This window comes from Schistocerca cancellata, chromosome 12 (genome assembly GCF_023864275.1).
Source record: "Schistocerca cancellata isolate TAMUIC-IGC-003103 chromosome 12, iqSchCanc2.1, whole genome shotgun sequence".
NCBI lineage: Eukaryota > Metazoa > Arthropoda > Insecta > Orthoptera > Acrididae > Schistocerca > Schistocerca cancellata.
The window spans coordinates 167,841,063-167,867,083 of record NC_064637.1 but is presented as its reverse complement, the minus strand read 5'-3'; the positions used below and the strand labels follow the sequence as shown (position 1 = coordinate 167,867,083).

The 26,021-nt window shown below is 45.0% G+C and overlaps 1 protein-coding gene across 2 annotated transcripts in view; it reads left to right on the top strand.

Annotated features, from left to right (window-relative positions):
- The window catches only part of LOC126109690 (protein disulfide-isomerase A5), a 177,111-nt gene that overhangs the window by 91,530 nt on the left and 59,560 nt on the right, over positions 1-26,021 (top strand). For both annotated transcript variants that reach the window (XM_049914747.1, XM_049914746.1), the window contains exons 5-8: positions 8,898-9,066; positions 11,362-11,466; positions 13,371-13,677; positions 25,437-25,639. In XM_049914747.1, coding sequence (XP_049770704.1) covers positions 8,898-9,066; positions 11,362-11,466; positions 13,371-13,677; positions 25,437-25,639 — 784 coding nt within the window. The remainder of the gene's footprint in view (positions 1-8,897; positions 9,067-11,361; positions 11,467-13,370; positions 13,678-25,436; positions 25,640-26,021) is intronic.

Here is a 26,021-nt window from a genome sequence, read left to right as displayed (position 1 = left end):
CCTTCGTCCTGTAACGGTTTTGTTGTCTCTGTTAGATTTCTTTTCCGAAAGTCACAGCTTCTAATGTACTATTTTGATCATTAAAACTCAGTGTGCCTTTTGGGATTGCTACTGTGCACTGCAGTAATATTCTGAGTCATTAAGAAAACGTGATGCCACTGTATTTATTCTTCTGAGTAAAATAAGGAAAAACTGATCAATATAATGCAACCGATCCTGTGTGTGAGCCAGTCTAAACCCATAAATCACTGTGACAATTGTGGAGTACAGTTATAATACCTCGAGCACCACAGATATTAAATATTAATCTGCTAAAATTGCTTTCTCGTCTCTTAAGTCAAAACTAACATTTCCTAGACAAAATTGTACTATAAATCACTCAAATTAAATGAAAATAAACGTTCGCAATCGGTACGTGTTGACACTGCGGAGGTCGTCCGGTGACTTCTCCAAGATGTGTATGCGACTGTGACCGACTACTCTCCACCTGCCAGTTCGGGACACACTTCCTCCACAGTTCAGTTCGTCCGCCGGTATTTGTAATGGAGGTCTGATTGTTCTGTTAACTTTTGTGAGTCAGTGCTTAATAAATGATACTGTAATGATTAACACGTCATTACAGGTATTGTCAGATTAGTGTTTTAATCGATCGTACATTAAATATTAATGTGGACTGTTACACATCTCGGGGCCAAATCTGATACGGGACTCCTTCCGATCCGATTGGCTGTCACACGAGGGCAGAGGTTGCCTGCTGTCAGAGCTTTACCTCACTCCGGGTCCAGTCGGCGTGACGGTCTGCCGGGAGCTATAACCTGTCTCTTTACTGGCTCACGTGACTGCAGCAGCAGATACGTTACGTACAGTACGACACATAGTAAACTGCAATGTGGCCCGAGTGCCGCAACCTCGACGTACGAAACTCTTCCTTCCCTCTGGACTCTCGGAAAATGCTCGGAGCACTGGGGCCCTCGAGATGCTCGAGGACTCGCGGCTGCTTCCGTAGAACTCCTTACTCCCCCCTGATGTGACCCACTCTACCTCCCAAAATACACTAAAACAGCTGTCTGTGCTGTTTCACATAAAAGATAATGTTTATTTTTATTATCGATCTTTTGTCACCCTCGGTCCCGACGTAAGGTGTGCCGCTCTCATCTCTGGGTCTGAGTGACCTACCCTTTCCTTTCTAGCCTGTCCCTCTTTCTTCCCGGGGAAAGAAACTAATAGACCTCAAAGATGTGCTTTCAAATGTATGTGCCAACTTTACTGAGCACTTTGCCTCTTGTAGGTAAGTACTGGGCAGAAATTCTGCCTCAGTATTTAATTGTTTTCTTCTTCTTTTCTTGCGTTACAGCCTCTGTTTGTTTATTGTTTTCTTGTGTGAATTTTTCTTTCGATTTAATTAACCGTCTTCCTTCTACTACAACTACTGATTAGACATGCTTCACTCATTCTTTGACAATAAGCACTTTCTCACTGTCACAGTTTTGTTCCTGACACAACAGTTGTGTGATTACAATTGTAGTGAACCAATTATACAGTGATCAGTCATCTTTTGCTGACGTGTTACGAAACTGAATTTTAAAAGATTTTCCGATATAGTAACTGCTTCGTCAGTTCCGTGATTACCACAGTAGTACAAGTTTACGTGTCAGCCAGCTCCACATAAGATGAGGAGATTGAACATAAAAGAAATTATGTAGATAGTTAAAGAAGATGAAAATTTTATCGTGATGGGTGACTGGAATTTGATAGTAAGAGAAGGAAAAATAGTAGGTCAATATGGACTAGGAGAAAGGAATGCAAGAGGAAGCCGCCTGGTAGGATTTTGCACAGAGCATAATTTAATCATTGCTAGCGCTTAGTTTAAGAATCATCAAAGAAGGTTGTATACGTGCAAGAGACCTACAGACACCGGAAGGTTTCAGGATGATTATATAAAGATTAGATGGAGATTTAGGAACCAGATTTTAAATTGTAAGGCTTTTCCAGGAACAAATGTGGACTCTGACCACAATTTAGTGGTTATGAATTACAGATTAAAATTGAAGAAATTGGAAAAAAGTAGGAAATTAAGGAGATGGGACCTGGATAAGATAAAAGAACCAGAGGTTGTTGAGGGCTTCAGAGGGAGCATTAGATAACGGTTGACTAGAACCGGTGAAAGAAATACAGTAGAAGAGGAATGGGTACCTTTAGGAGATGAAATAATCAAGGCAGCAGTGGATCAAATAGGTAAAATCCTTGGATAACACAAGAGATATTGAATTTAATTGACGAAAGGAGAAAATTTAAAAATCCAGCAAATGAAACAGGCAGAAGGGAATGTAAACGTTTAAAAATAGAGATTGATAGGAAGTGCAAAATTGCTAAGCAGGAATGGCTAGAGGACAAAGGTAAGGCTTTAGAAGCATATTTCACTCTGGGAAAGATACATACTGCCTACAGGAAAATTAAAGAGGTCGTCGGGGAAAAGAGAAGCAGCCGTATGAACGTCAAGACCACAGACGGTAAACCAGTCCTAAGCAAAGGAGGGAAAGCTGAAAGGTAGGAGGAGTCTATACAAGGGAGATGAATGTGAAAGAAAAGGAAAGTGGACACAGATGAAGCATCATCATCATCATCATCATCATCATCATAATCATCATCATCATTTAAGACTGATTATGCCTTTCAGCGTTCAGTCTGGAGCATAGCCCCCCTTATACAGTTCCTCCATGATCCCCTATTCAGTGCTAACATTGGTGCCTCTTCTGATGTTAAACCTATAACTTCAAAATCATTCTTAACCGAATCCAGGTACCTTCTCCTCAGTCTGCCCCGACTCCTCCTACCATCTACTGCTGAATCCATGAGTCTCTTGGGTAACCTTGCTTCTCCCATGCGTGTAACATGACCCCACCATCTAAGCCTGTTCGCCCTGACTGCTACATCTATAGAGTTCATTTACAGTTTTTCTTTGATTTCCTCATTGTGCACACCCTCCTGCCATTGTTCCTATCTACTAGTACCTGCAATCATCCTAGCTACTTTCATATCCGTAACCTCAACCTTGTTGATAAGGTAACCTGAATCCACCCAGCTTTCGCTCCCATACAACAAAGTTGGTCGAAAGATTGAACGGTGCACAGATAACTTAGTCTTGGTACTGACTTCCTTCTTGCAGAAGAGAGTAGATCGTAGCTGAGCGCTCACTGCATTAGCTTTGCTACACCTTGCTTCCAGTTCTTTCACTATGTTGCCATCCTGTGAGAATATGCATCCTAAGTACTTGAAACCGTCCACCTGTTCTAACTTTGTTCCTCCTATTTGGCACTCAATCCGTTTATATTTCTTTCCCACTGACATTACTTTCGTTTTGGAGATGCTAATCTTCATACCATAGTCCTTACATTTCTGATCTAGCTCTGAAATATTACTTTGCAAACTTTCAATCGAATCTGCCATCACAACTAAGTCATCCGCATATGCAAGACTGCTTATTTTGTGTTCACATATCTTAATCTCACCCAGCCAGTCTATTGTTTTCAACATATGATCCGTAAATAATATGAACAACAGTGGAGACAGGTTGCAGCCTTGTCTTACCCCTGAAACTACTCTGAACCATGAACTCAATTTACCGTCAACTCTAACTGCTGCCTGACTATCCATGTAAAGACCTTTAATTGCTTGCAAAAGTTTGCCTCCTATTCCATAATCTTGTAGAACAGACAATAACTTCCTCCTAGGAACCCGGTCATATGCCTTTTCTAGATCTATAAAGCATAGATACAATTCCCTGTTCCACTCATAACACTTCTCCATTATTTGCCGCAAGCTAAAGATCTGGTCCTGACAACCTCTAAGAGGCCTAAACCCACACTGATTTTCATCCAATTGGTCCTCAACTAATACTCGCACTTTCCTTTCAACAATACCTGAGAAGATTTTACCCACAATGCTGATTAAAGAGATACCTCTGTAGTTGTTACAATCTTTTCTGTTTCCATTTTTAAAGATTGGTGTGATTACTGCTTTTGTCCAGTCTGATGGAACCTGTCCCGACTCCCAGGCCATTTCAATTATCCTGTGTAGCCATTTAAGACCTGACATTCCACTGTATTTGATGAGTTCCGACTTAATTTCATCCACCCCAGCCGCTTTATTGCACTGCAATCTATTGACCATTTTTTCCACTTCCTCAAATGTGATCCTATTTCCATAATCATTCCTATCCCATTCTACCTCGAAATCTGAAACATTACTGATCGCATTTTCACCTACATTGAGCAACTCTTCAAAATATTCCCTCCATCTGCCCAAGGCATCCACAGAATTCACCAGCAGTTTTCCTGACCTGTCCAAAATACTTGTCATTTCCTTCTTACCTCCCTTTCGAAGACTGCTAATTACATTCCAGCATAGATGAAGATGAGAAGAATTTGACAAAGCTCTGAAAGATGTAGGTCGAAACGAGGCCCCAGGAGTGGACGATATTTCACCATATCTACTGATAGCCTCGAGAGAACCAGCCACGACAAAACTCTTATTCGGTGTGCGCGATGTACGAGACAGGTGGAATAGCCTCGTACTTCAAGAAGAATGTAATAATTACAATTCCAAAGAAACCAGGTGCTGACAGGTGTGAAAATTACCAATCAATCAGTTCGATAAGTCACGGCCGCAAATACTAACACAAATTCTCTACAGAAGAATGAAAAAACTGGTAGAAGCCGACCTCGGGGAAATGCAGGAACATGTGAGGCAGTACTTACCCTACGACTTATGTCAGAAGATATGTTAAGGAAAGGTAAACGTATGTTCGTAGCATTTGTGGACTTGGAGAAAGCTTTGAAATTCTGAAGGTAGCACAGCTAAAATACGAGGAGCAAAAGACTATTTACAACTTGTACAGAAACCAAATGGCAGTTATACGAGTTTGAGGGGCATGAAAGAAAGGGAAGCAGTAGTTGAGAAGGGAATGAGACAGGATTGTAGCCTATCCCCAGTGTTATTCAATAAGTATACTGAAAAAGCAATAAAGGAAACAAAAGAAAAAATGGGATTAGGAATTAAAGTCCAGGGAGCAGAAATAAAAACTTTGAGGTTTGCCGACGTTATTGTAATTCTGTTAGAGACGGCAAAGTACTCGGAAGAGCAGTCGAATGGCACGGACAGTGTCTCGAAGGGCAGATGTAAGAAAAAATTTGACCGAAGCAAAACGAGGGTAATGGAATGTAGTGGAATAAAATCGGGTGATGCTAAGGGTATTAGACTAGGAAGTGAGACACTTAAAAGTAGTTGGTGTTTTTTGCTATTCGGGGAGCAGAGTAACTGGTAATGGCCGAAGTAGAGAGGATATAAAATGTAGACTGGCAATGGCAAGAAAATAGTTTCTAAAGAAGAGACATTTGTTAATATCAAATATAGATTTAAGTACTTGGAGGTCTTTTCTGAAGGTATTTGGCTGTAATGTAGCCACATGTGGAAGTGAAACGTGGACAATAAACAGTTTAGACAAAAAGAGAATTGAAGCTTTTGAAATGTGGTGCCACAGAAGAGTACTGAAGATTAAACGGGTCGATCGTGCAACTAATGAGAGGTACCGAATGGAATTGGGAAGAAGAGGAATTTGTCGGGGAGACGAGGAATTTGTGGCACACTAGGAGAATGGATCGGTCGATAGGACACTTTCCGAGACGTCGAGGGATCGTCAATTTAGTATTGGAAGGAAGTGTGGGAGGTAAAAACCGTAGAGAGACCGAGAGCCGAATATGGCAAATAGGTCGAGAAAGATATAGGTCCCAGTAGTTTTTCGGAGATGGGGAAGCTCGCACGAGCTAGAGGAGCACGGGGAGCTGCGGCTGCAACATACGACCACTCGATTTGCGTCGTGCAGGGACAGAAGTGGACACATCGCGCTACCTTCTGTTGCACTCGAGAACAAAATGAAATATAATTCTGTTCTCAGTTGAAATAAAATTTTGGTATCTTAATTACATTTCATAAATAGCAGTGCTGGGGCTAAAACGAACTGTACGAAAAGTTTTCGCACTGCATTTTTACCTCTTCAAACTCTTTAAAATCTTGTGCACTGTTTTACTTAACTGAATGTGGCCCAATAACTATGACAAATAACAAAAAGAAATACAATTTTCTATCAAGTGAAGATATCGGACTGTAAGATATGCAAAAGTCAATTTTTTTCACGTAATAGTCTTCTTAAAATTGTACGATAAGTATTTTATAGTGGCTGGAATGCAGCTCCCAGCTTAGGAAGCAGCAGTTGACGAGCATTACGGCCACAACGAAGCTGGGCTCAGCACGGAATGCAGAGAGCACTTCTGTAGTAGCAAAACGGTTAAGATTGAGCGTGTTCGTGTGACCCTACAAATACTGATGAATTTTCACACTATATGTACATCAATTGTAATTTCCTTAGTTCAGTATGGAGCAGCTATATGTTTGAAAATTAGTCGTATATTTAGTAAAAATTTAATTGTCTTCTATTGTACACTTCTCATTTAGACAGTGACTATTATCTCGCTCTCAGTAATCTACAGGTGTGGCACAGTTCTTGCTAAGTAAAAGGCAAATTTAATGTACACCACCGAGTGGTAACTGTGAAAGACAGCTGTCGACAAACTTCGGAACCGAGTGCAGTTACGCCAAAAATTTTGGCACAAGAGTATTTTATTAGGAACGACTAGACGTGGAAAAACAAAAAAATTACTTCTTGTCGACACTTACTGAGGTGTAGAAGTTTCCCAAAGAAAGTACCCACAAGGGGTTAGTGATTTGGTGTGCTGCTGAATAAATTAGAAACCTGTCTCTGGAAACGTTGTTCCTCGGCTTTTAGAAGGGTACGAGGTACTCATTTTATTGGGCACGATCAAAATTCCGTAAGTCGTCCTCGTGTGAGTGTATTCCCTCTTCACAAAAAATTGTATACGCGACAGTGCCGTGCTGTCGAGCAGAATCATTTACGATAACGTAGAGAGAGAAAAGTCCATCTATTCCATTCTTTATATAAACTCACTGGACAAAATGTTAGTCACCTCTTAAAAGGGCACACTACCCTCTCTTGAGTGCTACAGATTGCTGAGGACCACTATAATAATTATTTTGTGTTGCTCGATGGCTGGATGCTAGTCTTCCATTAGTATACTTTGTGAATTGCTCGCCCCTGACCTACCCCAGTTAACTGGTCAGGAAGGAGATCTACAGTTTAATGTGAAATCCGAACCGCACGTTATTTCTAGTAGACCTCCACACTGTCGAGAGGTGAATGCTAGGTTAAAAGGCAGAGTAAAAAACTCTGATCGTGATTCGGTTGTTTGAACTTTCCGTTTCTGAGCACACGCTTCACCACGGGGCTCGACTGTAGAACTGCTGCCGTCGGTCGTGTGGTGTTAAGTCGTGGCAAGCAAAGTGGTTCCGGTCGGTTGTGTAGAATAGGTACTGGAGACGTGACAGAATGACAGAAAGATGCTACGGTGTTTGGAAGTGGTCACGAGTGTACCTCGAATTGAGTTGTCCGATTTGTCGGTCTGTCGACACGGGAGTCCACGGGGATACACTCACAGCCACGTAATGCGGCATACTGGTGGCAGTTGTAAAAAGATCCAAACCGGAGACGACTGTCACACTCTGCCAGAGACAATTTGTTTCTGACTTGACAGAAATGGTTGTCGTTAGCGACCACAGGTCCGTCTCTGTCATTTCCGGAGTGAAGATTGCAAACGGAACTGCACGTGCAGACATTCGAAGTTCAGTACCTCACAAAAGGTCACGGTCCAGTGCCGTGTAAAACTTCACGTCTTCGGTGAGCCAAATTATACAGGAACGAGGCCGTTGCTGCACGGACATAGCGGTATGACTAAATGAGTCACAGTTTTGGCCCTTATCGAACGGTGCGAGGCATCAAACGCACCATCAGTTGGATGAGGCATTTAATCTTCAATGTGTGGAGTATATAATACTTGTGGGCGGTTTTTGTACCGCGGCTCAGACCCACTCGTTTGGGTTACCGGTTACTGTTAGCGTGAGCCCGGACATTCCTTACCAAATTGCAGTCACGGTGAAGGCTGAAGGTGGCACTGAACGGTATTACTGTATTGTCTTCCGTAGGTGAGTAATGTTTAGTCTGGCATGCATAAGATAAACGCTGCCATTTACATGTGTAACGGATTTGCACCTCGTTAGATGCTCAGTTTGAGAGCTCTCCGTTACTGAGCAATTGTTCCAGAACCTGGTGCAAGTTTCAGTTTGCCTATCCAACAGCGTCGAGGCGCAACACAAATTTGATTTTCAAAATTTTGCGTGTTTATCGACCAAATTGAGAAGGCTGCCATTATCTTACATTTAAAGTTTTAAACGATAAGATGAATATTACAGTTAGAAGCTGTGTGTCTGTCTCGAGGCTGAGTGAGGTGGCGCAGTGGTTAGCACACTGGACTCGTATTCGGGAGGACAACTGTTCAAACCCACGTGTGGCCGTCCCGATTTAGGTTTTCCGCGATTTCCCTAAATTGCTTCGGGCCAGTGCCGGGACGGTTCCTTTGAAAGGGCACGGCCGATTTCCTTCCCCGCCCTTCCCTAATCTGATGGAACCCGTGACCTAGCCGTTTGGTCCCCTCCCCCAAAGCCAACACATCTGTCTTGAGGCAGCGTAACTCACGGTGTGCTAATACCTACACTTTAATCGTGCAGCATTTGAGAATCAGACCACTTAGTCACTTCCGACAAAACATTTTTGACTGCTGGCTCACTCTCGTCACAAATTGACTAATAATTCTAGAAGTTGGAAATTTTGTGTGTGTCATTGCATTTCTTGTCGATTCATAGTAGCTTATTGCAATAATAGTGCAGCAGTGCTTCAGTCACATTGTTGCATCATTTTCGTTTTTCCACAGAAATGGAAGCCAGAAGATGGTGTACGAGGGAGAGAACAAGAAGGATGCACTTGTAAGGTTCATCCGGAACCCGGAGAAACCTCCAGAAAAGCCGAAGGAGATTCCCTGGGCCGAAACTGATACCTCTGTCACTCACCTCACCACCGAGACATTTGATTCTTTCCTCGAGGTTAGTGTTCTGTCAGATTAGCTCGTCTTGTATGTTGTCGTGTATCAAAATACACAGAAACACTTACAGCCCATTAATTCTCAATATAAGAGAGTGGTCGCAAACAATAATTGTTCTGTTTCCCAGTTAGAGGTGTTACTTTCTGATGTGTGTGTATCGGTCATTAATACTTAAAAGGTCATTTCAATAATTCTATCACTGTCCGTTTATGAGTTGGTAAGCAACGTATCAATAAGCTGACTACGCAATGATCAATATTTGTCATATCCCGACAGTAAATTGCTTCTCGCTTGCTTTAAGCATCGAGACGGTTACTATGCCGCTCATATAAGTCTTTGATAGTAATTATCAAGCTAAGTGAATTGAGGTTAATGTTACTGAATCACACACGCGACGATAATGCCCGATATCCAGCCGCGTATCATAAACTCCGCGCCGATATTTGAGAATTTGGGTGACATTTGTTTCCACCAAAGTCGGGCCGTGGTTACCTAGAATAATTTTTAAATCAACTGCGGGTTGTAAATTAACAATTCTATGCCCATTCAGGAAAGTTACGGCAGATCCGCACTCGACGACTACTTGATCGCGCACTCGAGCAACACGGAAGTTTTTGTTCTTACAAAGAGAAAACATATTGTGCATAATACAATGAGGTGATTTGCTATGTCAAAACATATTTATATCTATCTCATTAAAACTCATTATCTATTAAATGTTGTACATAATTGAATTCTTTTCTCTGTAAATAATCAGTAAAATTTAGAAATGAATGACATGCATTAAAAAAAAAATCTCAAGTTGATACGACATGACGGGTCACTACTGGTTTCGACCCCCCTACACTCACGTGACGTAAAGTAGATCTGACTGAATAGGACATACTTGTGTAATGTTACAAGGGATGGTGGTTTCATCGGCTAACATTGGATGTTACTCTATTATCACTGCATTCACTTGTACTACAGTAGGGGATTTTGTACTTTTATCTCCCGGTAGTATTTATTTTATTACTCGTTTCATTTTCGTGATACATCGCAATGGTTCTGTCGAGACTTGGATATTTTTGCTGCGAGTGTTCTTCCAGAAAAGAGGTCACTTATCTGAAAGCAATAAATCAGTTACGTTTTACTGTACTTGCACGAAACTAAAAGCCTTCACTGCACGTAAATGAGAATATATTGCATATTGAGCTACAGACGTAAAACCTTTTTTCCCTTGTTCCTCTGTGTATAAATGGCTATACAACCAAATTTTATAAATTTGAGAAATACAAACTGAAGACCAGAATGTATCTTGCACTCTGCAGTGGAATGTGCTCCGATTTGAAGCTTTCTGGGAGATTAAAACTGTGCACCAGACTGGAACTCGAACCCGGAAATTTTGCTTTTTTGTTTGCGAGTGCACTACCGACTGAGGTATCTCGGCAGAACTCGGTACCCGCCCTCGTAGCTCCATTTCTGACAGGACCTCTCCACTACTGTCCGCCAGCTCCACGTATCTCGTGGCACTAGTAAACCTGGAAAAACGGTACTGCAGAGAAATGGTTTAACCGCAGCCCGAGGAAAGGTAGGGCCGGAAGGGAAGCTGCGGGCCGTGCTCGGATAACTCGTCTGTTACGAGCGTTGCCCAGGAAAGGCGAAATTTTTGGTCCGAGTCCCAGTAAGAAGTTTTGTGAATCGAACTTTTAAGTAACCTCGTGTCGTGTGGCATCGAAACTTGTGAAGAGAGAGTGCAAAACACTGCCCGAGGCTCTCACACTCTGGAGTAGTCTGCGTCTGTCGAGCTTCCCGTTAACGTTTCAGACTCGTAGTGACGCGGCCCGTACTGTCGGAATGTGCGTTTCACGAGTTCTTGTACGATACTTCACAGTCTGCGGCGAGCAGAGTTGTGACTCGCGTCTTCTCGGCGTCGGCCGACGGAAATCGTAACTTCGGTGTGTCGTGTAATGTGGCAGAGTAATGTGCCCAGACTGCTAGGGTCTTCAGTATTTCATTAAGTGGCTAACGTTTTTCCCCAGTTTTTTAAACGGCAGAAAAAGCCCGGCAATTCTCGACGTGTGCACGTAGCGGCGTCTGCTCCTCGGAATATTTTTTCCTCGTTTGTGACTCGCCTCGTATTCTCCATTAGTTGTATATCACGTGTGTGTGAAGGTAAAACTAGTGGAATTAAAATGCGGTCGATCGTGTTCCATTTTTTCGTGTGTGGGATACGCTCTTGACGAGAAATGTATGTAACCGTACGAACTGAGACGGTGGGTGGGACAGTAAAAGTGAACGTTACGGTATTTTGCAGGAAGAGCCGTCTGTGTTGGTGATGTTCTACGCACCGTGGTGTGGGCACTGCAAGAAAATGAAGCCCGAGTACGAGAAAGCTGCCGAGACGCTGAAGGCGCACAAGGTAATACTGGAGGAAAGTATTTTTTTACTGCAGTCGGAGTGTGATTAAAACTTCCTCATAGTACCAGACGTGCTGTAGAATGTTGTTTGCATATGACACTGGTGGACATCAGCCCTGAGAGTTTTATGTGACACTTCTGTTGTAACTGTATGCTCAGTTTTTGTATACATGTGGTTCTTTTATTGACCTTTTGATGTTTTTCCGTGGTTACGTATGGTGCAGATTTATTTAAATTGAATTCTCGAAATGCCATTTAATATGCTAATAGAAGGTCCTTGGCGGAACATAAATAATGTGCGGGTAAAGGCAACAAGTAGGACACTCGGGTAGTGGAGGAGCTGCGTCCTCGCTAGGTATCAGAATGAGATGGAGATTTTGGACTAGTTGTCTTTCAGAGTCGTGTAGGTGCGTGCAACCGCACATGCACCCGTCCACCCTCCCCCTCCCTCACTAACCCGCCCACCCCGTCGTAGACGTAGAGAGAGAGGAATCCGGGTTTCTGCAGGGAGCAACTAAGTCGGTTTGTACACTGCGTGACAAAATGAAGCACCTGGAAGACGTGTCGGGATGTCAGTGTACCTCTGTACACGTATGCACAACGGCAGGCACTTAAATGATTATACTTGCAGGTAGGATTTATAAGGGGCACCGACAGTGTCAGATGTCGATCGATCACTGCGAAGGACACGGAGGTGCCGCTTACTTGTCTGACACAGTGTTATCGCCACGTGACATTTTGAAGTGATTTCATTGAGGGTCTGCTTTTTGCAACTGGTGGAATTGTGAAATATCCAGATTTGTGGGGCATTCGAATGGGACACTGGCCCAGTCTCGGGGAGTGCGAGGAAATGTCGGAGCGGACACAGTCGTCATCGAGGTTCCTGTCGACCGCGTCCGACCGCCACGAGTGGGGATTGCCTTACCGTGCTCCGGTCGCAACCCGTTCGGACGTGCACCTGCCGGTCGAAAGTGGACTCCTCACGACACGACACGAATACACTCTAGCGTTCATTCTGGAATGGAAATAAATGTGATTGCCGGTGGGGGGTGACAGACGAGGGGACTGGGGAGACCGGTCGACGATCCTTACATTCGTCAGTGTGTTTACAGAGTGGAGGCTTGCAGTACCGTATTGGGATACGAGATTTGCTACCCTCGTTACTAAAGGTACGACAGTGGGACGTATCGTAATTCTCTCATACTATTGGGCGTTCAGCTTCGACCGTGCGAGTCTCTCTCGTCTGCGGTACAGTATCTGTGACACTTCGCCTGTAACTTCCACCCGGATTTCGGCAATTCTGATCTGTCTACTCTTCGGAACTGGTCGAACGGTCCTACGATCCTCGGGTGGTGTGCTGCTTCGGGAAGGACCTGTGCCTACCCTTCTCGTCACACTGTCATCCCGAGCCCGTCACGCACTCTGCAGTCGTCGCACTACGTCCGACCGATTGTGCACCCTCCCTCTGTGACTCTCCCGTTCCGTCGTGCCGACAGTTTGACCTTTCTCGGAGGCAGAAAGGGGACAGTTAGCCGGACGCTCCGGTCCTCGAGCGGTGCCATCTCGGCATCTCTGCCTGAAAAGTTGCACTAATGTGACACACACCCGGTCACCATTGTTCACTCACACTGTTCCTCATATGTAGAGCTGACTTTTCTCTGTACTGAAAATAAGCTTGCTTAAGGATGAAATTGTAACGGACGTATCGCACGGGCACGGAAAGACTGGAGAATAAGATCGGTAGTGTTCCGCCGAGGCGTCGTGTCGCGGTGCTTTCCGTTTCCTTCACTGCAGTAGAGGTGTTCGCGTTATATAATTTTTTTCACCATTTTGTTACGTAACCGAGTCTGTGAGCCCACATACAGTACCTCACGGCGAGTCGTCGTCATCGTTTCTGCCGTTTCAGATTCCGGGAGTGCTGGCAGCTCTAGATGCCACGAAGGAACAGGCAATAGCGACGCGTTACGACGTCAGGGGCTACCCGACGCTCAAGTACTTCCGCGACGGTGCACTGGCGTATGACGTCGGGACACTGCGGGACGCCGACCGTCTGACGGAGTTCATGCGGGACCCGAAGGAACCTCCACCGCCGCCGCCCCCGGAGAAGCCGTGGAGTGAGGAGGAGGGTCAGGACGTGGTGCACCTAACGGAGGAGACCTTCAAGCCCTTCCTGCGCAAGAAGAAGCACGTCCTCGTCATGTTCTACGCACCCTGTGAGTATCCTCGTCTGCCCGTGGTGTCATGAGGAATCTGCCCGCCGTGGCGGCAGTGTCTGACACTCAGATTTGTCACAGCCATGTCAGGAAGCAGTGACAACATCCACATTTACGTCCTACGAGGCACCGTGCAGTGCACAGCAGAGAATACTTCCTACCGAATTCAGTTTTCTGCCTCGTTCGTTCACACATTGAGTGAGGGAGAAATGATTGCATATCTGCCCCAGTATGTGCCCTAATCTCTCTCGGCTCATTCTCGCGATTCTCGTGTGAGATATATAACGGTGAGCAGAATTGTCACGTCATCTCAGAATATGTATTCTCTAAATTTCATGATACCTGTTCCAACATTCTTCCGCAGATTTCCGTTTCAGTTCGCCAAGCATTTACGTTACACTTCCGGGTGGGCTGTACCGATCAGTTACGGTCCTAGCGGCACATCTCTGAATTCGTTCGATTTCTGTTGTCTGAGAGGCCAGCTGGTGTGGCAGTTCCACAGTGACGAAAGTACTTTTCGGATGATTATCTTCATCAGATGTTACAAGTAAATAAATTTGTCATTTATATCTTGCGCAGAAAAATGAAATCTCAGATATAAACAAGATAATGTATGTTTGAATACATTATTGGTTATATTTTTTATACAGGAACAGATTGTTGTTGTTGTTGTTGTTGTTGTTGTTGTCTCAGTAGTTGCTGTTGTCTTCAATCTGAAGACTGGTTTGATGCAGCTCTCGGCAGAACTCTGTTCTGTGCAAGCCTCTTCATCTCATAACTGCTTGCTGTATTCAAGCCTAAAGCTCCCTCTACAGGTTTTACACCCTACTTAACAAATTGGTGACTCATCAGTTCATCAGGCCGTGTCCAACAATCGTACAACGTTTTCTGGTGGGAGATACAATGACGGTGACGACGATACGATGACTGTTGAACAGTGGATCAGAACACAGAGAAAAGAGTGGGCTAATATGTCAATAAAAATAGTCAAGTTTTGAAAATGTAATGTAGCTGGATAAATAAACAATCTACTCTGCAAGTGGCAGCAGAACACACTCGTATAAAGGTACTGAAGTTTGCAAGCTTTGAGAGCTAATGGCTCCTCCTCCTGGCAAAAGGATTCGAGGTGAAGGAAGACGGGTGAAGGAAGAGAACTGGTGAGATTTAGAAAAAGAGGTAGAGTTCAAAAAAAAGAGACACAATGCAAGTGTTGAGAATGACCGAACTGGACAAGATTTGAATAATGGCAACTTAAAGGTGGAAGATACGGTGATTCGCAGGACAGATTACTGCCGAAACATTGTGCACAAGTTAATAAGAGCTGAAAACTAAGTGCTTTTAATGTTACAAGGTCGATAGGGGGGTAACGAAAAATAGTCAGGTTGGGAAATGAGATATACAGAAAACTAAAAGGGGGTGAAGAAAGTTGTGAGTAAATGCTGACACCAAAGAAATTAGCGTAAATTAAGGCTAGGTGGCTCGTGAGAACTGAGGACGTGTTCCCCCCGAGTACCGAGAAAATGACGTCGGGGGGAAGAACCCAGATGCTACGTGTGGTGAAACAGGCACGACATCATGTTGTAGTGCGTGCTCTGCAGCAGGATATTGTGTGTTGCCAGTGTACGCCAAGTGCCCCTCTCCATTCATCTCAATTCGTAACTCGGTGGTAGTCGTGCCAATGTACGAGGCCAAACAGTGTTTAGGTAACAGCTGGTATGTGACTTGTCGTTTCACACGTGGCTCTCCCTATGGTAGTACGTGTTTTGCCAGTTACAAGTCTACTATATGGGTGGTGGTAGGAGGGTGCACAGGACAAATCTCAGAGTGGGAACAGTGACACGGGTAGGAGCCACCCAGGGAATTGCAGAGATTGGGAGGGTGACAAAAAGCTATTTCGAAGTGTGGCGGACAAAATGTCAGACAGAATGGACCTCGTTTCAGGACACGATTTTTGGAAGTCAGTGCCTAGTCAGAGTAGCTGATTAATACATTTGAGACCAGAGTAATTCTGAGTGACAGGTGGTGTAGACCTTAGTTGTTTTTTTTGGACGGATCAGCAGTACCGGGATTAGATGTGACTGCCCAGAAAATCTGCTCCCAAACTACGCCGGTGGGGTAATTATGTCCAGCAAAGACTGAGGTGCGAATACTGGTGAGACGAAAGACTGCATTTCATTGGCAAAACACTTAGAAGAGGTAACAGATCTACTAGAGAGACTGCCTACACTGTGCTTGTCTGTCCTCTTTTGGGATACTGCTGCATCGTGTGGGATGTTTACCAAGTACGATTAGTGGAGTACATATAGAGAAAGTTCAAAGGAGGGCAGCACATTTTGTATTATCGAGAAATAGGGGAGAGTGTGTCACGTACGTGATACAGTATTTGGGGTGGACAGCATTAAAACGAAGGCAATATTTGCTGTGGTGAAATCTTCTCACCAAATATCAGTCACCAATTTTCTCCTCCGAATGCGAATATATTTTGTTAATGCCGACCTACGTAGGGAAAAACTATCGCCGTAATAAAATGAAGGAAATCGGACCTCACATAGGAAGACACCGGCATTCAATTTTGAACTATTGTGAAGGTGGTTCGACGAATCCTCTGTCAGGCACTTAACCGTGATTTGCGACGTAACCCTGCAGGTGTAGATGTTTTGCTGTAAAGAGTCTACATCTGGACAGATACTTTTGCCTCAAATGTCGAGGCCGTACGGGAGGGAATGTTGACTTGGAAAGGTAGTAAATATTATTGTTTGTTATTAAGAATAATGTGAACAGAAGTGTGTGTAGCTGACCTTCAGTGAGGATGAGCTAAATGTCGAGGAAAGTGGCACTGAATTCAGAATAGGACCGTGTGAAATTTAATTGGAAGAATGTATTTAGAGAGTCCAAGAATTTTACCTGGTAAAGATTTCCTCAGTGTATCTAAAACAAGGTAGGAGCTGATGGGACCCGGTCCCCAGAAAACCCCATCCGAGTGACCCGAGGAAAGGTTGACGTAGGAAAGAGCCATCCTGGTCTCTATGGCTGTGCCCCTGATTGGTTTGTATGTCTGCCCCTCAAAAGTAAAGTAGTTGTCGGTAAGTGTAAAGTTGATTAAGGTGAATGCCACAGGTGTGGAATCGGGTAGGTGCCGACTGAAAAAAATGTCGAGCGACGAACGGACCGCGTACGAGGGTGGTGTCGGTATAGAGGTAGGTGGTGTAAGTGGTGACGAGCGAGCTTTGTGGTGGGAGTGGAACCGACAAGTATTTCAGCTGATTTAAGTAGTGGTCGGTTTCTTTAATATAGGGAGGAAATCTTTGTACTGTGGGTTGCACGTGTTAATCGACTAAGGCAGATATGTTTGATGGGTTATTTGAAGCCAGCAAGTATGGGACGGCCTGGGTGACTGGGTTTGTGGATCGTGGAACCACACTTCGTATACCGGCTGTTACGTAAACACTGTTCGGCCTCTTACGTCAGCACGACAACTACCGAGTTATCAGTTAGGAGGAATGGGCGTGGGGGCGCGGCTTACACTGGCAGCACACAACATCCTGACGGAGAGCGTGCTCCGCAACACGACAGTCATGACCTCGGTGCCTGCTTCACCACATGTGGCATCTGTATTCATCCCCCGTACATCATTTTCTCAGTACTCTGGGGGAATATGTCTTCAGTTCTCACCCTGCCACCTAGTCTTAATTTACGTTAATTTCTTAGACCTCAATATTTATTCTCACAAGGGAACCTCCCCATCGCACCCCCCTCAGATTTAGTTATAAGTTGGCACAGTGGATAGGCCTTGAAAAACTGAACACAGATCAGTCGAGAGAACAGGAAGAAGTTGTGTGGAACTATGAAAAATTAAGCAAAATATACAAACTGAGTAGTCCATGTGCAAGATAGGCAACATCAAGGATAGTCTGATCGAAGGAGCGCCGTGGTCCCGTGGTTAGCGTGAGCAGCTGCGGAACGAGAGGTCCTCGGTTCGAGTCTTCCCTCGAGTGAAAAGTTTAATTCTTAATTTTCAGTCTATGTGACAAACTCTTATGTTTTCATCACTTTTTGGGAGTGATTATCACATCCACAAGAAAACCTAAATCGGGCAAGGTAGAAGAATCTTTTTACCCATTTGACAAGTGTACAAGTTAGGTGGGTCGACAACATATACCTGTCATGTGGAGCACATGCTGTCACCAGTGTCGTATAGAATGTATCAGACGTGCTTTCCTGTGGAGGAATCGGTTGACATATGACCTTGCGATCAAATGTTTTCGATTCCCAATGGAGAGGCACGTCCTTTTGTCTACTAATCGGTCGCACGCTTTTGCGGTGCGGTCGCAAAGCACGGACACTAAACTTATTACAGTGAACAGAGACGTCAATGAACGAATGGACAGATCATAACTTTGCGAAAATAAATAAAGTAAAATTTTCACTCGAGGAAAGACTTGAACCGAGGACCTCTCGTTCCGCAGCTGCTCACGCTAACCACGGGACCACGGCGCTCCTTCGCTCGTACTCTCCTTGATGTTGCCTATATTGCACATGGACTACTCAGTTTGTATATTTTGCTTATTTTTTCATAGTTCCACACAACTTCTTCCTGTTTTCTCGATCGATCTGTGTTCAGTTTTTCGAGGCCTATCCACTGTGCCAATTTATAACTAAATCTGAGGGGGGTGCGATGGGGAGGTTCCCTTGTCAGTAACTATTCCTTTCTTCACCCCGTTCTAGTTTCTGTATCTCCCATTTTCCGACCTGACTGTTTTTTGTTAACCCCCTACCACATTCGTGACATACAAAGCACGTAGCTTTCTACTCTTAATAACTCGTGCAAGATGTTTTGGTAGTAATCGCTGTCTAGCAAATTACCCCATCTTGCACCTTTAAGTTCCCATTTTTAAAATCTTGTCCAGTTCAGTCCCCAACAATCAGTATTTACTTCCCATCCCATCCATTATGTCTCCCCTTGTTTTGTGGCGAGTAAAATTTACTGATACCGTCTTACTCACAAGAGCCTGGCAACTAATTTAGTGGTCAGTCAAAAAGCGAAGGAAAACATACTGGCCTTAGTTTCCAGTCTACACAGCCACATTCTGGTCCAGCCCACTGAAAGAAAAGTTTCTATTCTCCTATTTCTTTGCAGGACCAGGGCTGTGATTTAAATAAAGGTATATAGTTTCAGTTAAAAATTATATTGCATAAAGTTTCTCACATAAAACACCAGGAAATTCACTATGTTCAATTGAAAACGAGTCTTTCTATTCTAAAAGCACATTTAGCAGTTCAGAGGCGACCTCTACGGTACATTCCTACGAGATGGTCTGTCGCCCTGACTAAAATTATTCAATGAAAGTTTGCAATAAATGTTCAAAATTAATGCTCGCCATAAAAGTGGAAATAAAGTCACCACTTGCCACGTAGAATTGTAATTCACACGGACGGCACACTGACAGTTGCTTTGGCGAATTTGAAGCAATCCGGGACAGTGTTACAGTCCTCGCAAGTTCACTATCCGTTTTTACCGCAAAATACGCCCTTTGTCACAGTTTGGCTCTGACATCATCCGAGGCAGAGCGCGATCTGATGTTTAACAGACGTGGATCGTAGAGTAGCTGAATCCGAAGTGAAGTCCTCTACTGCCTCTCGAGCTGTACTTATATAGGTGCCGGAGCAGATGACTGAGGGAACATCTGTTGTCTACAGCTATCTGCATACTGCAGCAGCATGCGAATGATCGCTATCTTGGGCACATAATCTTTAATAATAATATATTTACAAATTACTTCAGAAAGTTCTTAATTTTTATTTGTATTCAGTTAAGTTGTTCGAAATCACCAAAAAAGTATCAGCTCGCTAGAATGAAAACTTTGCCTTCTAGAATTTTTATAGTGGACTTAATGGTAGATCGTCACCTCTGAACCGTATCTTCACTAGCGCTTATGTCAGCAGTTGTTAATACTACAACTCTCAAATTTGATTAACTCTATCATTTACTATGTTTTATCGTCCACTTATTTGTGAGCTCTAACTGCACCTTCTGACCAAATTCTGGCTTTCTAGCTTCGTTATTTAGTGCCACTTATTTTTCTCTTAAAACTGCATTTTTATGTAAAGTGTTAAGTCTAGAACATAAAGACTTGATATTTGGAACATTATTACTCTGAACTATATTTAAACAAAGTTTTAAACATAAATTTTTATTTTTAATTTCATACTTAATTGCGGTGCAATAGTTGCTCGCTATGCGCAGACACGTTAAGGTGCTTGGCGCTACTAGCAGTGAACTGGGGTAAGTCCCGGCACACTCGCTCGCCTCCGTCTCACACACACGATACACTGCTCGCTTTGCTTCACCCTGACCCGTGGGTGCAGGTGTCTGTTTTGAATGCTATCTCTTTTCCTAAATCTCACCAGTTCTCTTCCTTCACCCGTCTTCCTCTCCCTTCAACCCTTGCCGAGAAGAAGGAGCCATTAGTTCTGAAAGCTTGCAAATTTTAGTACCTTTATACGCGTGCGTTTTCTTGCCGTCCTCTAAATTGTGTCGAGCATCCTCAAACTGTGCAAATACCAGTTTTTATAACAAGTGTGCCTCGTCCTCCTCTGAATATTCGTAGTTTTTCTTATGCACTACACGGTCATATTGCTGCAAACGTAAGTGAAATCTGAGAAGGATGACAAACTACGTGGCTCGACACCAGTTTCGTTACCACTTTCACTTGTTAAGCACATATTGTCATAATTGTATTCCTCATACATATTGTCTGCACAATAGAGTGTAAACGACACGCTCCACGTTCCACGGACTTACCTTGCAGAAATGCTAATATTTCATCTGCCCCTTCCGTCTCCTCTGTGAAGTTCCTCGGGTTCCTTTCCGACCGAGTGTCAACTTCGGCAACTGTTTTTGTAGATACAATGCACCGTTTGCTTCGTTTCGTCGACTGAGCAGTTTGACTACGCTGCACAGCTGTTGTCACAGTCAGATAGCTCCAGTCCTGTCCCCTGTCGACATTAACGACCGACATTGTGGCTGTGTGGTAGACAGTACGTGGGGCACCGAATGCTGACCTTTCGGGACCTCACACTCGAGGTATTCCTCGTGAGTCGATCTGGAGAAAGAAGCACTTTACGGCACTACTCGATCGAAAAAAGGAATCGGCCGATCGGACACACCTCGAGGCATCGAGGAGTCGTCATTTTGGAAATGGAAGGACGTGTGGGGTGTAAAAATTATAGAGACTCGAAGGCACAAATGCACTGAGAAGTTCCGAATGGGTGTAGGTTGCAGTAGTTAAGGCAACCTACATAAGACCATTTTTCAGACTGAAGGCCAAATTGCCGAGTACATATTTTTTTCTCCCGGAGGTAACACAAATGAAATGAGACTGAAGCTGCAAATTTGTGTGCTTACCAACTATATTCTGCCAGTATATATTTTGAAAGTGGTGCCCCACAGCTAGCATATATTTGAAAAAAAAGTCATATTCCAAAACTGCCGAGTGCTAGTGATGAAATAAATCGTTATTAAGTACTAGTTTCAGTCATCCGGTCGCACGGCATCCGATTGTGACTGCGTGACAGAAGCCTGTAATTTATAAGGATTTATTTCATCGGTAGTTCTGAAATATGACTTTGCTTCAGACATTCAGTTAGTGTCGGCCGGTTTGATCCCCCGCTGTCCGTCGCACGTCAGAGCGTCACAGAGTGTGGGGCCGTGTGAGAGCTGCAGCTTTCTCGCCTCCGGCAGAGTGTGGCGAAACGGCTGCAGTAGGCTGCTCGTGCTCCCTCACCACAACCGAGCTGATTGCGCGAGTTGAAAAGGGGGCGGGGGGAGGAGGGCGGGGGGGGGGGGGGGGGGGGGGGTGCACGCAGATAGAGATCAAAAACCAGTTGCACACTAATCCGATACCAAATAGTTCTGTAGTGGCCACTGTGATGATCACCAGCCACAGAGAAATAGGGAAGCTTTGTTTATCGAGGCACTGCTTCGGTCGTATGCAGTCTGAACTGTGTTTGCAGTGAAGTCGATTTAGTGTATTCTTCTTCTATCGAAGGAATTCTATCTTTTAATACGAGAACAGATGTTGACGAGCATGTCCGTAGTGTGTAAGGGTAATGAATATTCCTCGAGTTTCGACGTGTTTGCTATTCGGTCTGTCTGGCAAAGTAGTACCAGTAATAGATTAAGCACTTCGTTCAGAGGAGCAGACAGTTATAGGAAGGCCAGTCCGAGACAACTGACAGGAAAAAGAATAGAGCGTAATAATTAATTAAACCCCGTACAGCAGTTATACACTCTACTGTGGTGTTTGTTTGGATAGATAGGCTAATTTTCTGGAGCATAAAAAAGATAATATACCCTAGCCATAGCACAGACAATAAAAGTAAAAATTGGCTCAAAAATATCCCATAAAGTCCACGTAAATTGGAGCATTAAATGAGGGTTAGTCTGTCACCACATTAATGTTTAAATTGGTAACCTCTTGAGTAACTGTAAATTGTCGGTTCACCCTCGTGCAAAAGTGTCGCATAAAGCACACACGCACACTCGTGTAGTCTTTAATTTTTGTTAACTTGCTTTTGACACATAAATTATACATAAAGATTAATGAAGTAAACTGCAAACCACTGTCTACAAGCTGAGATCACTTTGAAAGGAACAGGGTATGAAAATCTTTTCTGGTAAAACAAAAATAATGGCATTTAGTGTTACGAAACATAAATCCACTACCTAAAAACTAATACCGACCTAATAATCCTACCTACTGACAAACGATCCACCACTGTTGTTTCGAGCCACAGGAATTACCTGACAAAATTACTCCACCGGCTGTCAGATTTGTCGATCTACAAACTCTGTCTCAGTGGCCCCATTCCAGAAATCCGACAGGATCTGCAGTCCTCGGGCCCGTGCCAGAAGCTCTCTCCAGAGTCTCTCTCCACTCCCCTATCACTCCCCTCAATCCTGCCTTCTACATGCTTACTTAAGTCCATAAATCCAACCACGCAGGATGCCTCATTACGGTCGGTTACTGTGCCTTTACCGAGAGAATCTCTACTCTCGTAGACCAGTACCTACATCCTATTACCTACAACCTTCCCTCCTATATAAGACACAGACCGTTACCGCCACCGACCCTCCACACTTCCCGTTCCTTTGCCGTACGGTGTCCTGCTCACGACTAGGGATGCCACATCACTTTACACCAACATCCCTAATGCTTGTGGCCTTGACACTATTGAACACTACCTTGACCGATGCCCAATAGATTACAAACCTACTACCTCCTTCCCGGTCACCACGACCGACTATATCCGCACCCACAGTTACTTTTCCCGTGAAGGCACTACCTACAAACAAACCCGAGGTACGGCAGTGGGCACCGACACGGCACCGTCTCGAGCCGGGCTATTTGTGGGCCGTCTAGTGGAACCCTTCCTAACGACCCAGAATCCCAAACCTCTCACCCAGTTCAGATTCGTCAGTGTCACCTACGCGATCTGGATCGAGGGTGAGGACACCCCGTACACATTCCTCCAGAACCTCGACACCTTCTCCCCATTCCTCGACCGAACGAGGCACCTTCCTCGACGTCGACATCCACCTCGCTGACAGCTACGTCAGTACCTCCGTCCGTATCGAACCTGCCGACCGAAAGCGAGACCTCCACTTCGACAGCTGCCACCCACTCCGTCTCTTCCGTACGGCCCAGCCACTCGTAGCTGCTGCATCTGCGGTGACGAGCAGCGAGCAGTCCCTCTGGAAATGTGTGGAGGTTCTCACTGAGGTCTTCACAGACCTACCTCGTACAAAACAGCTCTCCCGTGCCTTATCTCTTCGGTCACCCACTGCCTACCAAAGTCTAGCCGTCTGCCCACAGAGGAGTATTCCCCTCCCAAATCGGTACCACCCGGGCCCGGAGCAGCCGAATCCCATTCTCCGCCGGGGGTTTCGACTCTCTCTCTTCGTGCCTCGAAATGAGGAACGTCCCACCCGCTATCCTTCCCACCCCTCGCACAGTGTATTCTGCCACCCACCGAACTTACACGGTATCCTCCACGACAGTCCCTACTCGACCCTCGCTCCCTCGCTTCGCGGTCCGTATCCCTCCGACAGATCGAGATGCTAGACCTCTGCCGTATATTCTCCAGTCACCACCTACTCGCCCGTCCCGTCAGAGCCGGCGATAACTGTGAAACCGGTCACGCGATCTACGAGCCGAGCTGCGACCACTGTGCCGCGTTCTGTGCGGTCACGACAGCTGACGAGCTGCCGGTCCGCGCGAATGCCCACCGACAGACTGCGGCCGAGAAACAGCCTGACAGCTCGGTCGTCGAGCGCGCCGCCCGAAACGACGTTCTCTATTTCGGTGACCGCTTCACAGCTCGTACCGCCCGCATCCTTCCTGCCGACGGCAGCTTTTCGGAATTGCACGGGTGGGAACTCTCCCTGCAATATATCCTACATTCCCGTAACCCCTCTGGCCTCTATCTCTGTCAGGTCACTATCCTCGATCTACCTATCCCCTTTCCTGTTCCCCCTCTAGCACTACACAGTCTTCTGTTCCACCAGTGCACCCGAAGTCATTTTACTTCTCTCGTCCGTTGTCGTCCCCTCCTGCACGCGCGTCTGACCTCGCGACTGTTCCTGGCTGCCCGCCCTCTCCCCACTCCGTCTCTGTGTGCTCTTTACTGTCCCCTACCCTGCTATCCGTCCCCCTCCCCCTCCTCCCGCTTACCTTCACCACCCTGATTGCATCTCTAGTCGTGCGCAGTTGCTAGTAGGTAGGCAGAGGCAGTGGTCACGTGTGTGTGTGTGTGTGTGTGTGTGTGTGTGTGTGTGTGTGTGTGTGGGTGTATATTGTCTATTCAGGAGGAGGCCATTTGGTTGAAAGCGCTCTTGTTTAACAGTCTTATCACTGTGCTCGTCTGCGACTCATCGTCTTCACTGTATGCCGAGTAACAATCTATCCTTTTCATAATATTGTCATTATTCCATCCTGAATTTTCCATTATTTGAAAGATAAAACGTTGTCATTAATCACAAGATATTAAAACAAGTTTTACCTGTATTAGAAATCGCATAAGTTATCTAGAAGATAAAGATTCAGATTAAAAACCTTGTGCGCTACAGTCGCAGGTTCGAATCCCGCCTCGGGTGCGGATGTGTCTGATATCCTTACGTTAGCTAGGTTTACGTAGTTTAAGTTCTATGGGACTGATGACCTCAGAAGTTAAGTCCCATAGTGCTCAGAGCCATTTGAACCAAAAACCTTGTGTAATTCCAATGTATTTTTGGAACTGTAAACAGAACATTAATAGCTAAGGTGATGAAAATACTAAAATTATATTTCGTAAAACTGTAGCAGTTCCATTTCCTACTTCTGTTTACACGGCAGTTCGGCCTAAAAGGTGAACCGATAAAACGTCAGATTGGTGAATACAGAGAGAAATTGTAGGAGCAAATGAAAGAATTCTAAAACAGCAATTCTCAGTACAACCCGTGAAATATGTACAATGTAGAGAAATATGATGAAACTTTCTGACATACTGGAAGTGCATCGGTTTCTCAGTATACACCGTGTAAGTTCCGGTCGGGCAGAAAAACATTTACTCCGTTCCTCGGGTCTCGCTCTAGTCGACCGGCTTCTAGTCGGTCGGGGTCTACAGTTCGAGATTTTGGATACGACGAGTTCGAATTTCCTTCGAAATGCTGCTCGGACAGTCGAGAGTGACCGGTACGTGTGCATTTCTCCCGCATGCAGGGTGCGGCCACTGCAAGAGGGCGAAGCCGGAGTTCGTCCGGGCCGCAGCCCGGTTCCGCGACGACCCCAAGGTGGAGTTCGCAGCCGTCGACTGCACGAAGTTCGGGGCAGTGTGCGGCGCCTTTGAGGTGAAGGGCTACCCCACCGTCAAGTACTTCCACTACTTCAACAAGGAGACCAAGGACTACGGGGGCGAGCGGACGGTACGTCAAATTTTTCTTTCACGATATTCTCTCGTAATGTTAGAGTGGCCTACATGCAGAATAAGATAGTTGCCTCAGAACACACCATTTCACCTAGACCTCCTTAAAATCGTAATCACACACTCGAAACCACCGAGACATATTTTCCACTTTTTCCCTGTGTACCCTGATCGGCCAGAACGTGATGACCGCCTCCCTAATAGCCAGTACGTTCACCTTTTACAGAGATAAAAGCAGCAACTCACTGTGACGTGGAGGGTGTGAGACCTCAGTAGGTCACTGGAGGGAGTTGGCACAATACGAGTCACGTAATTCTCGTAAATTCCCAGGACGGGGGTGACGAGCTCTGACGCCACATTCGATTACGTCCCAGACGTGTTTG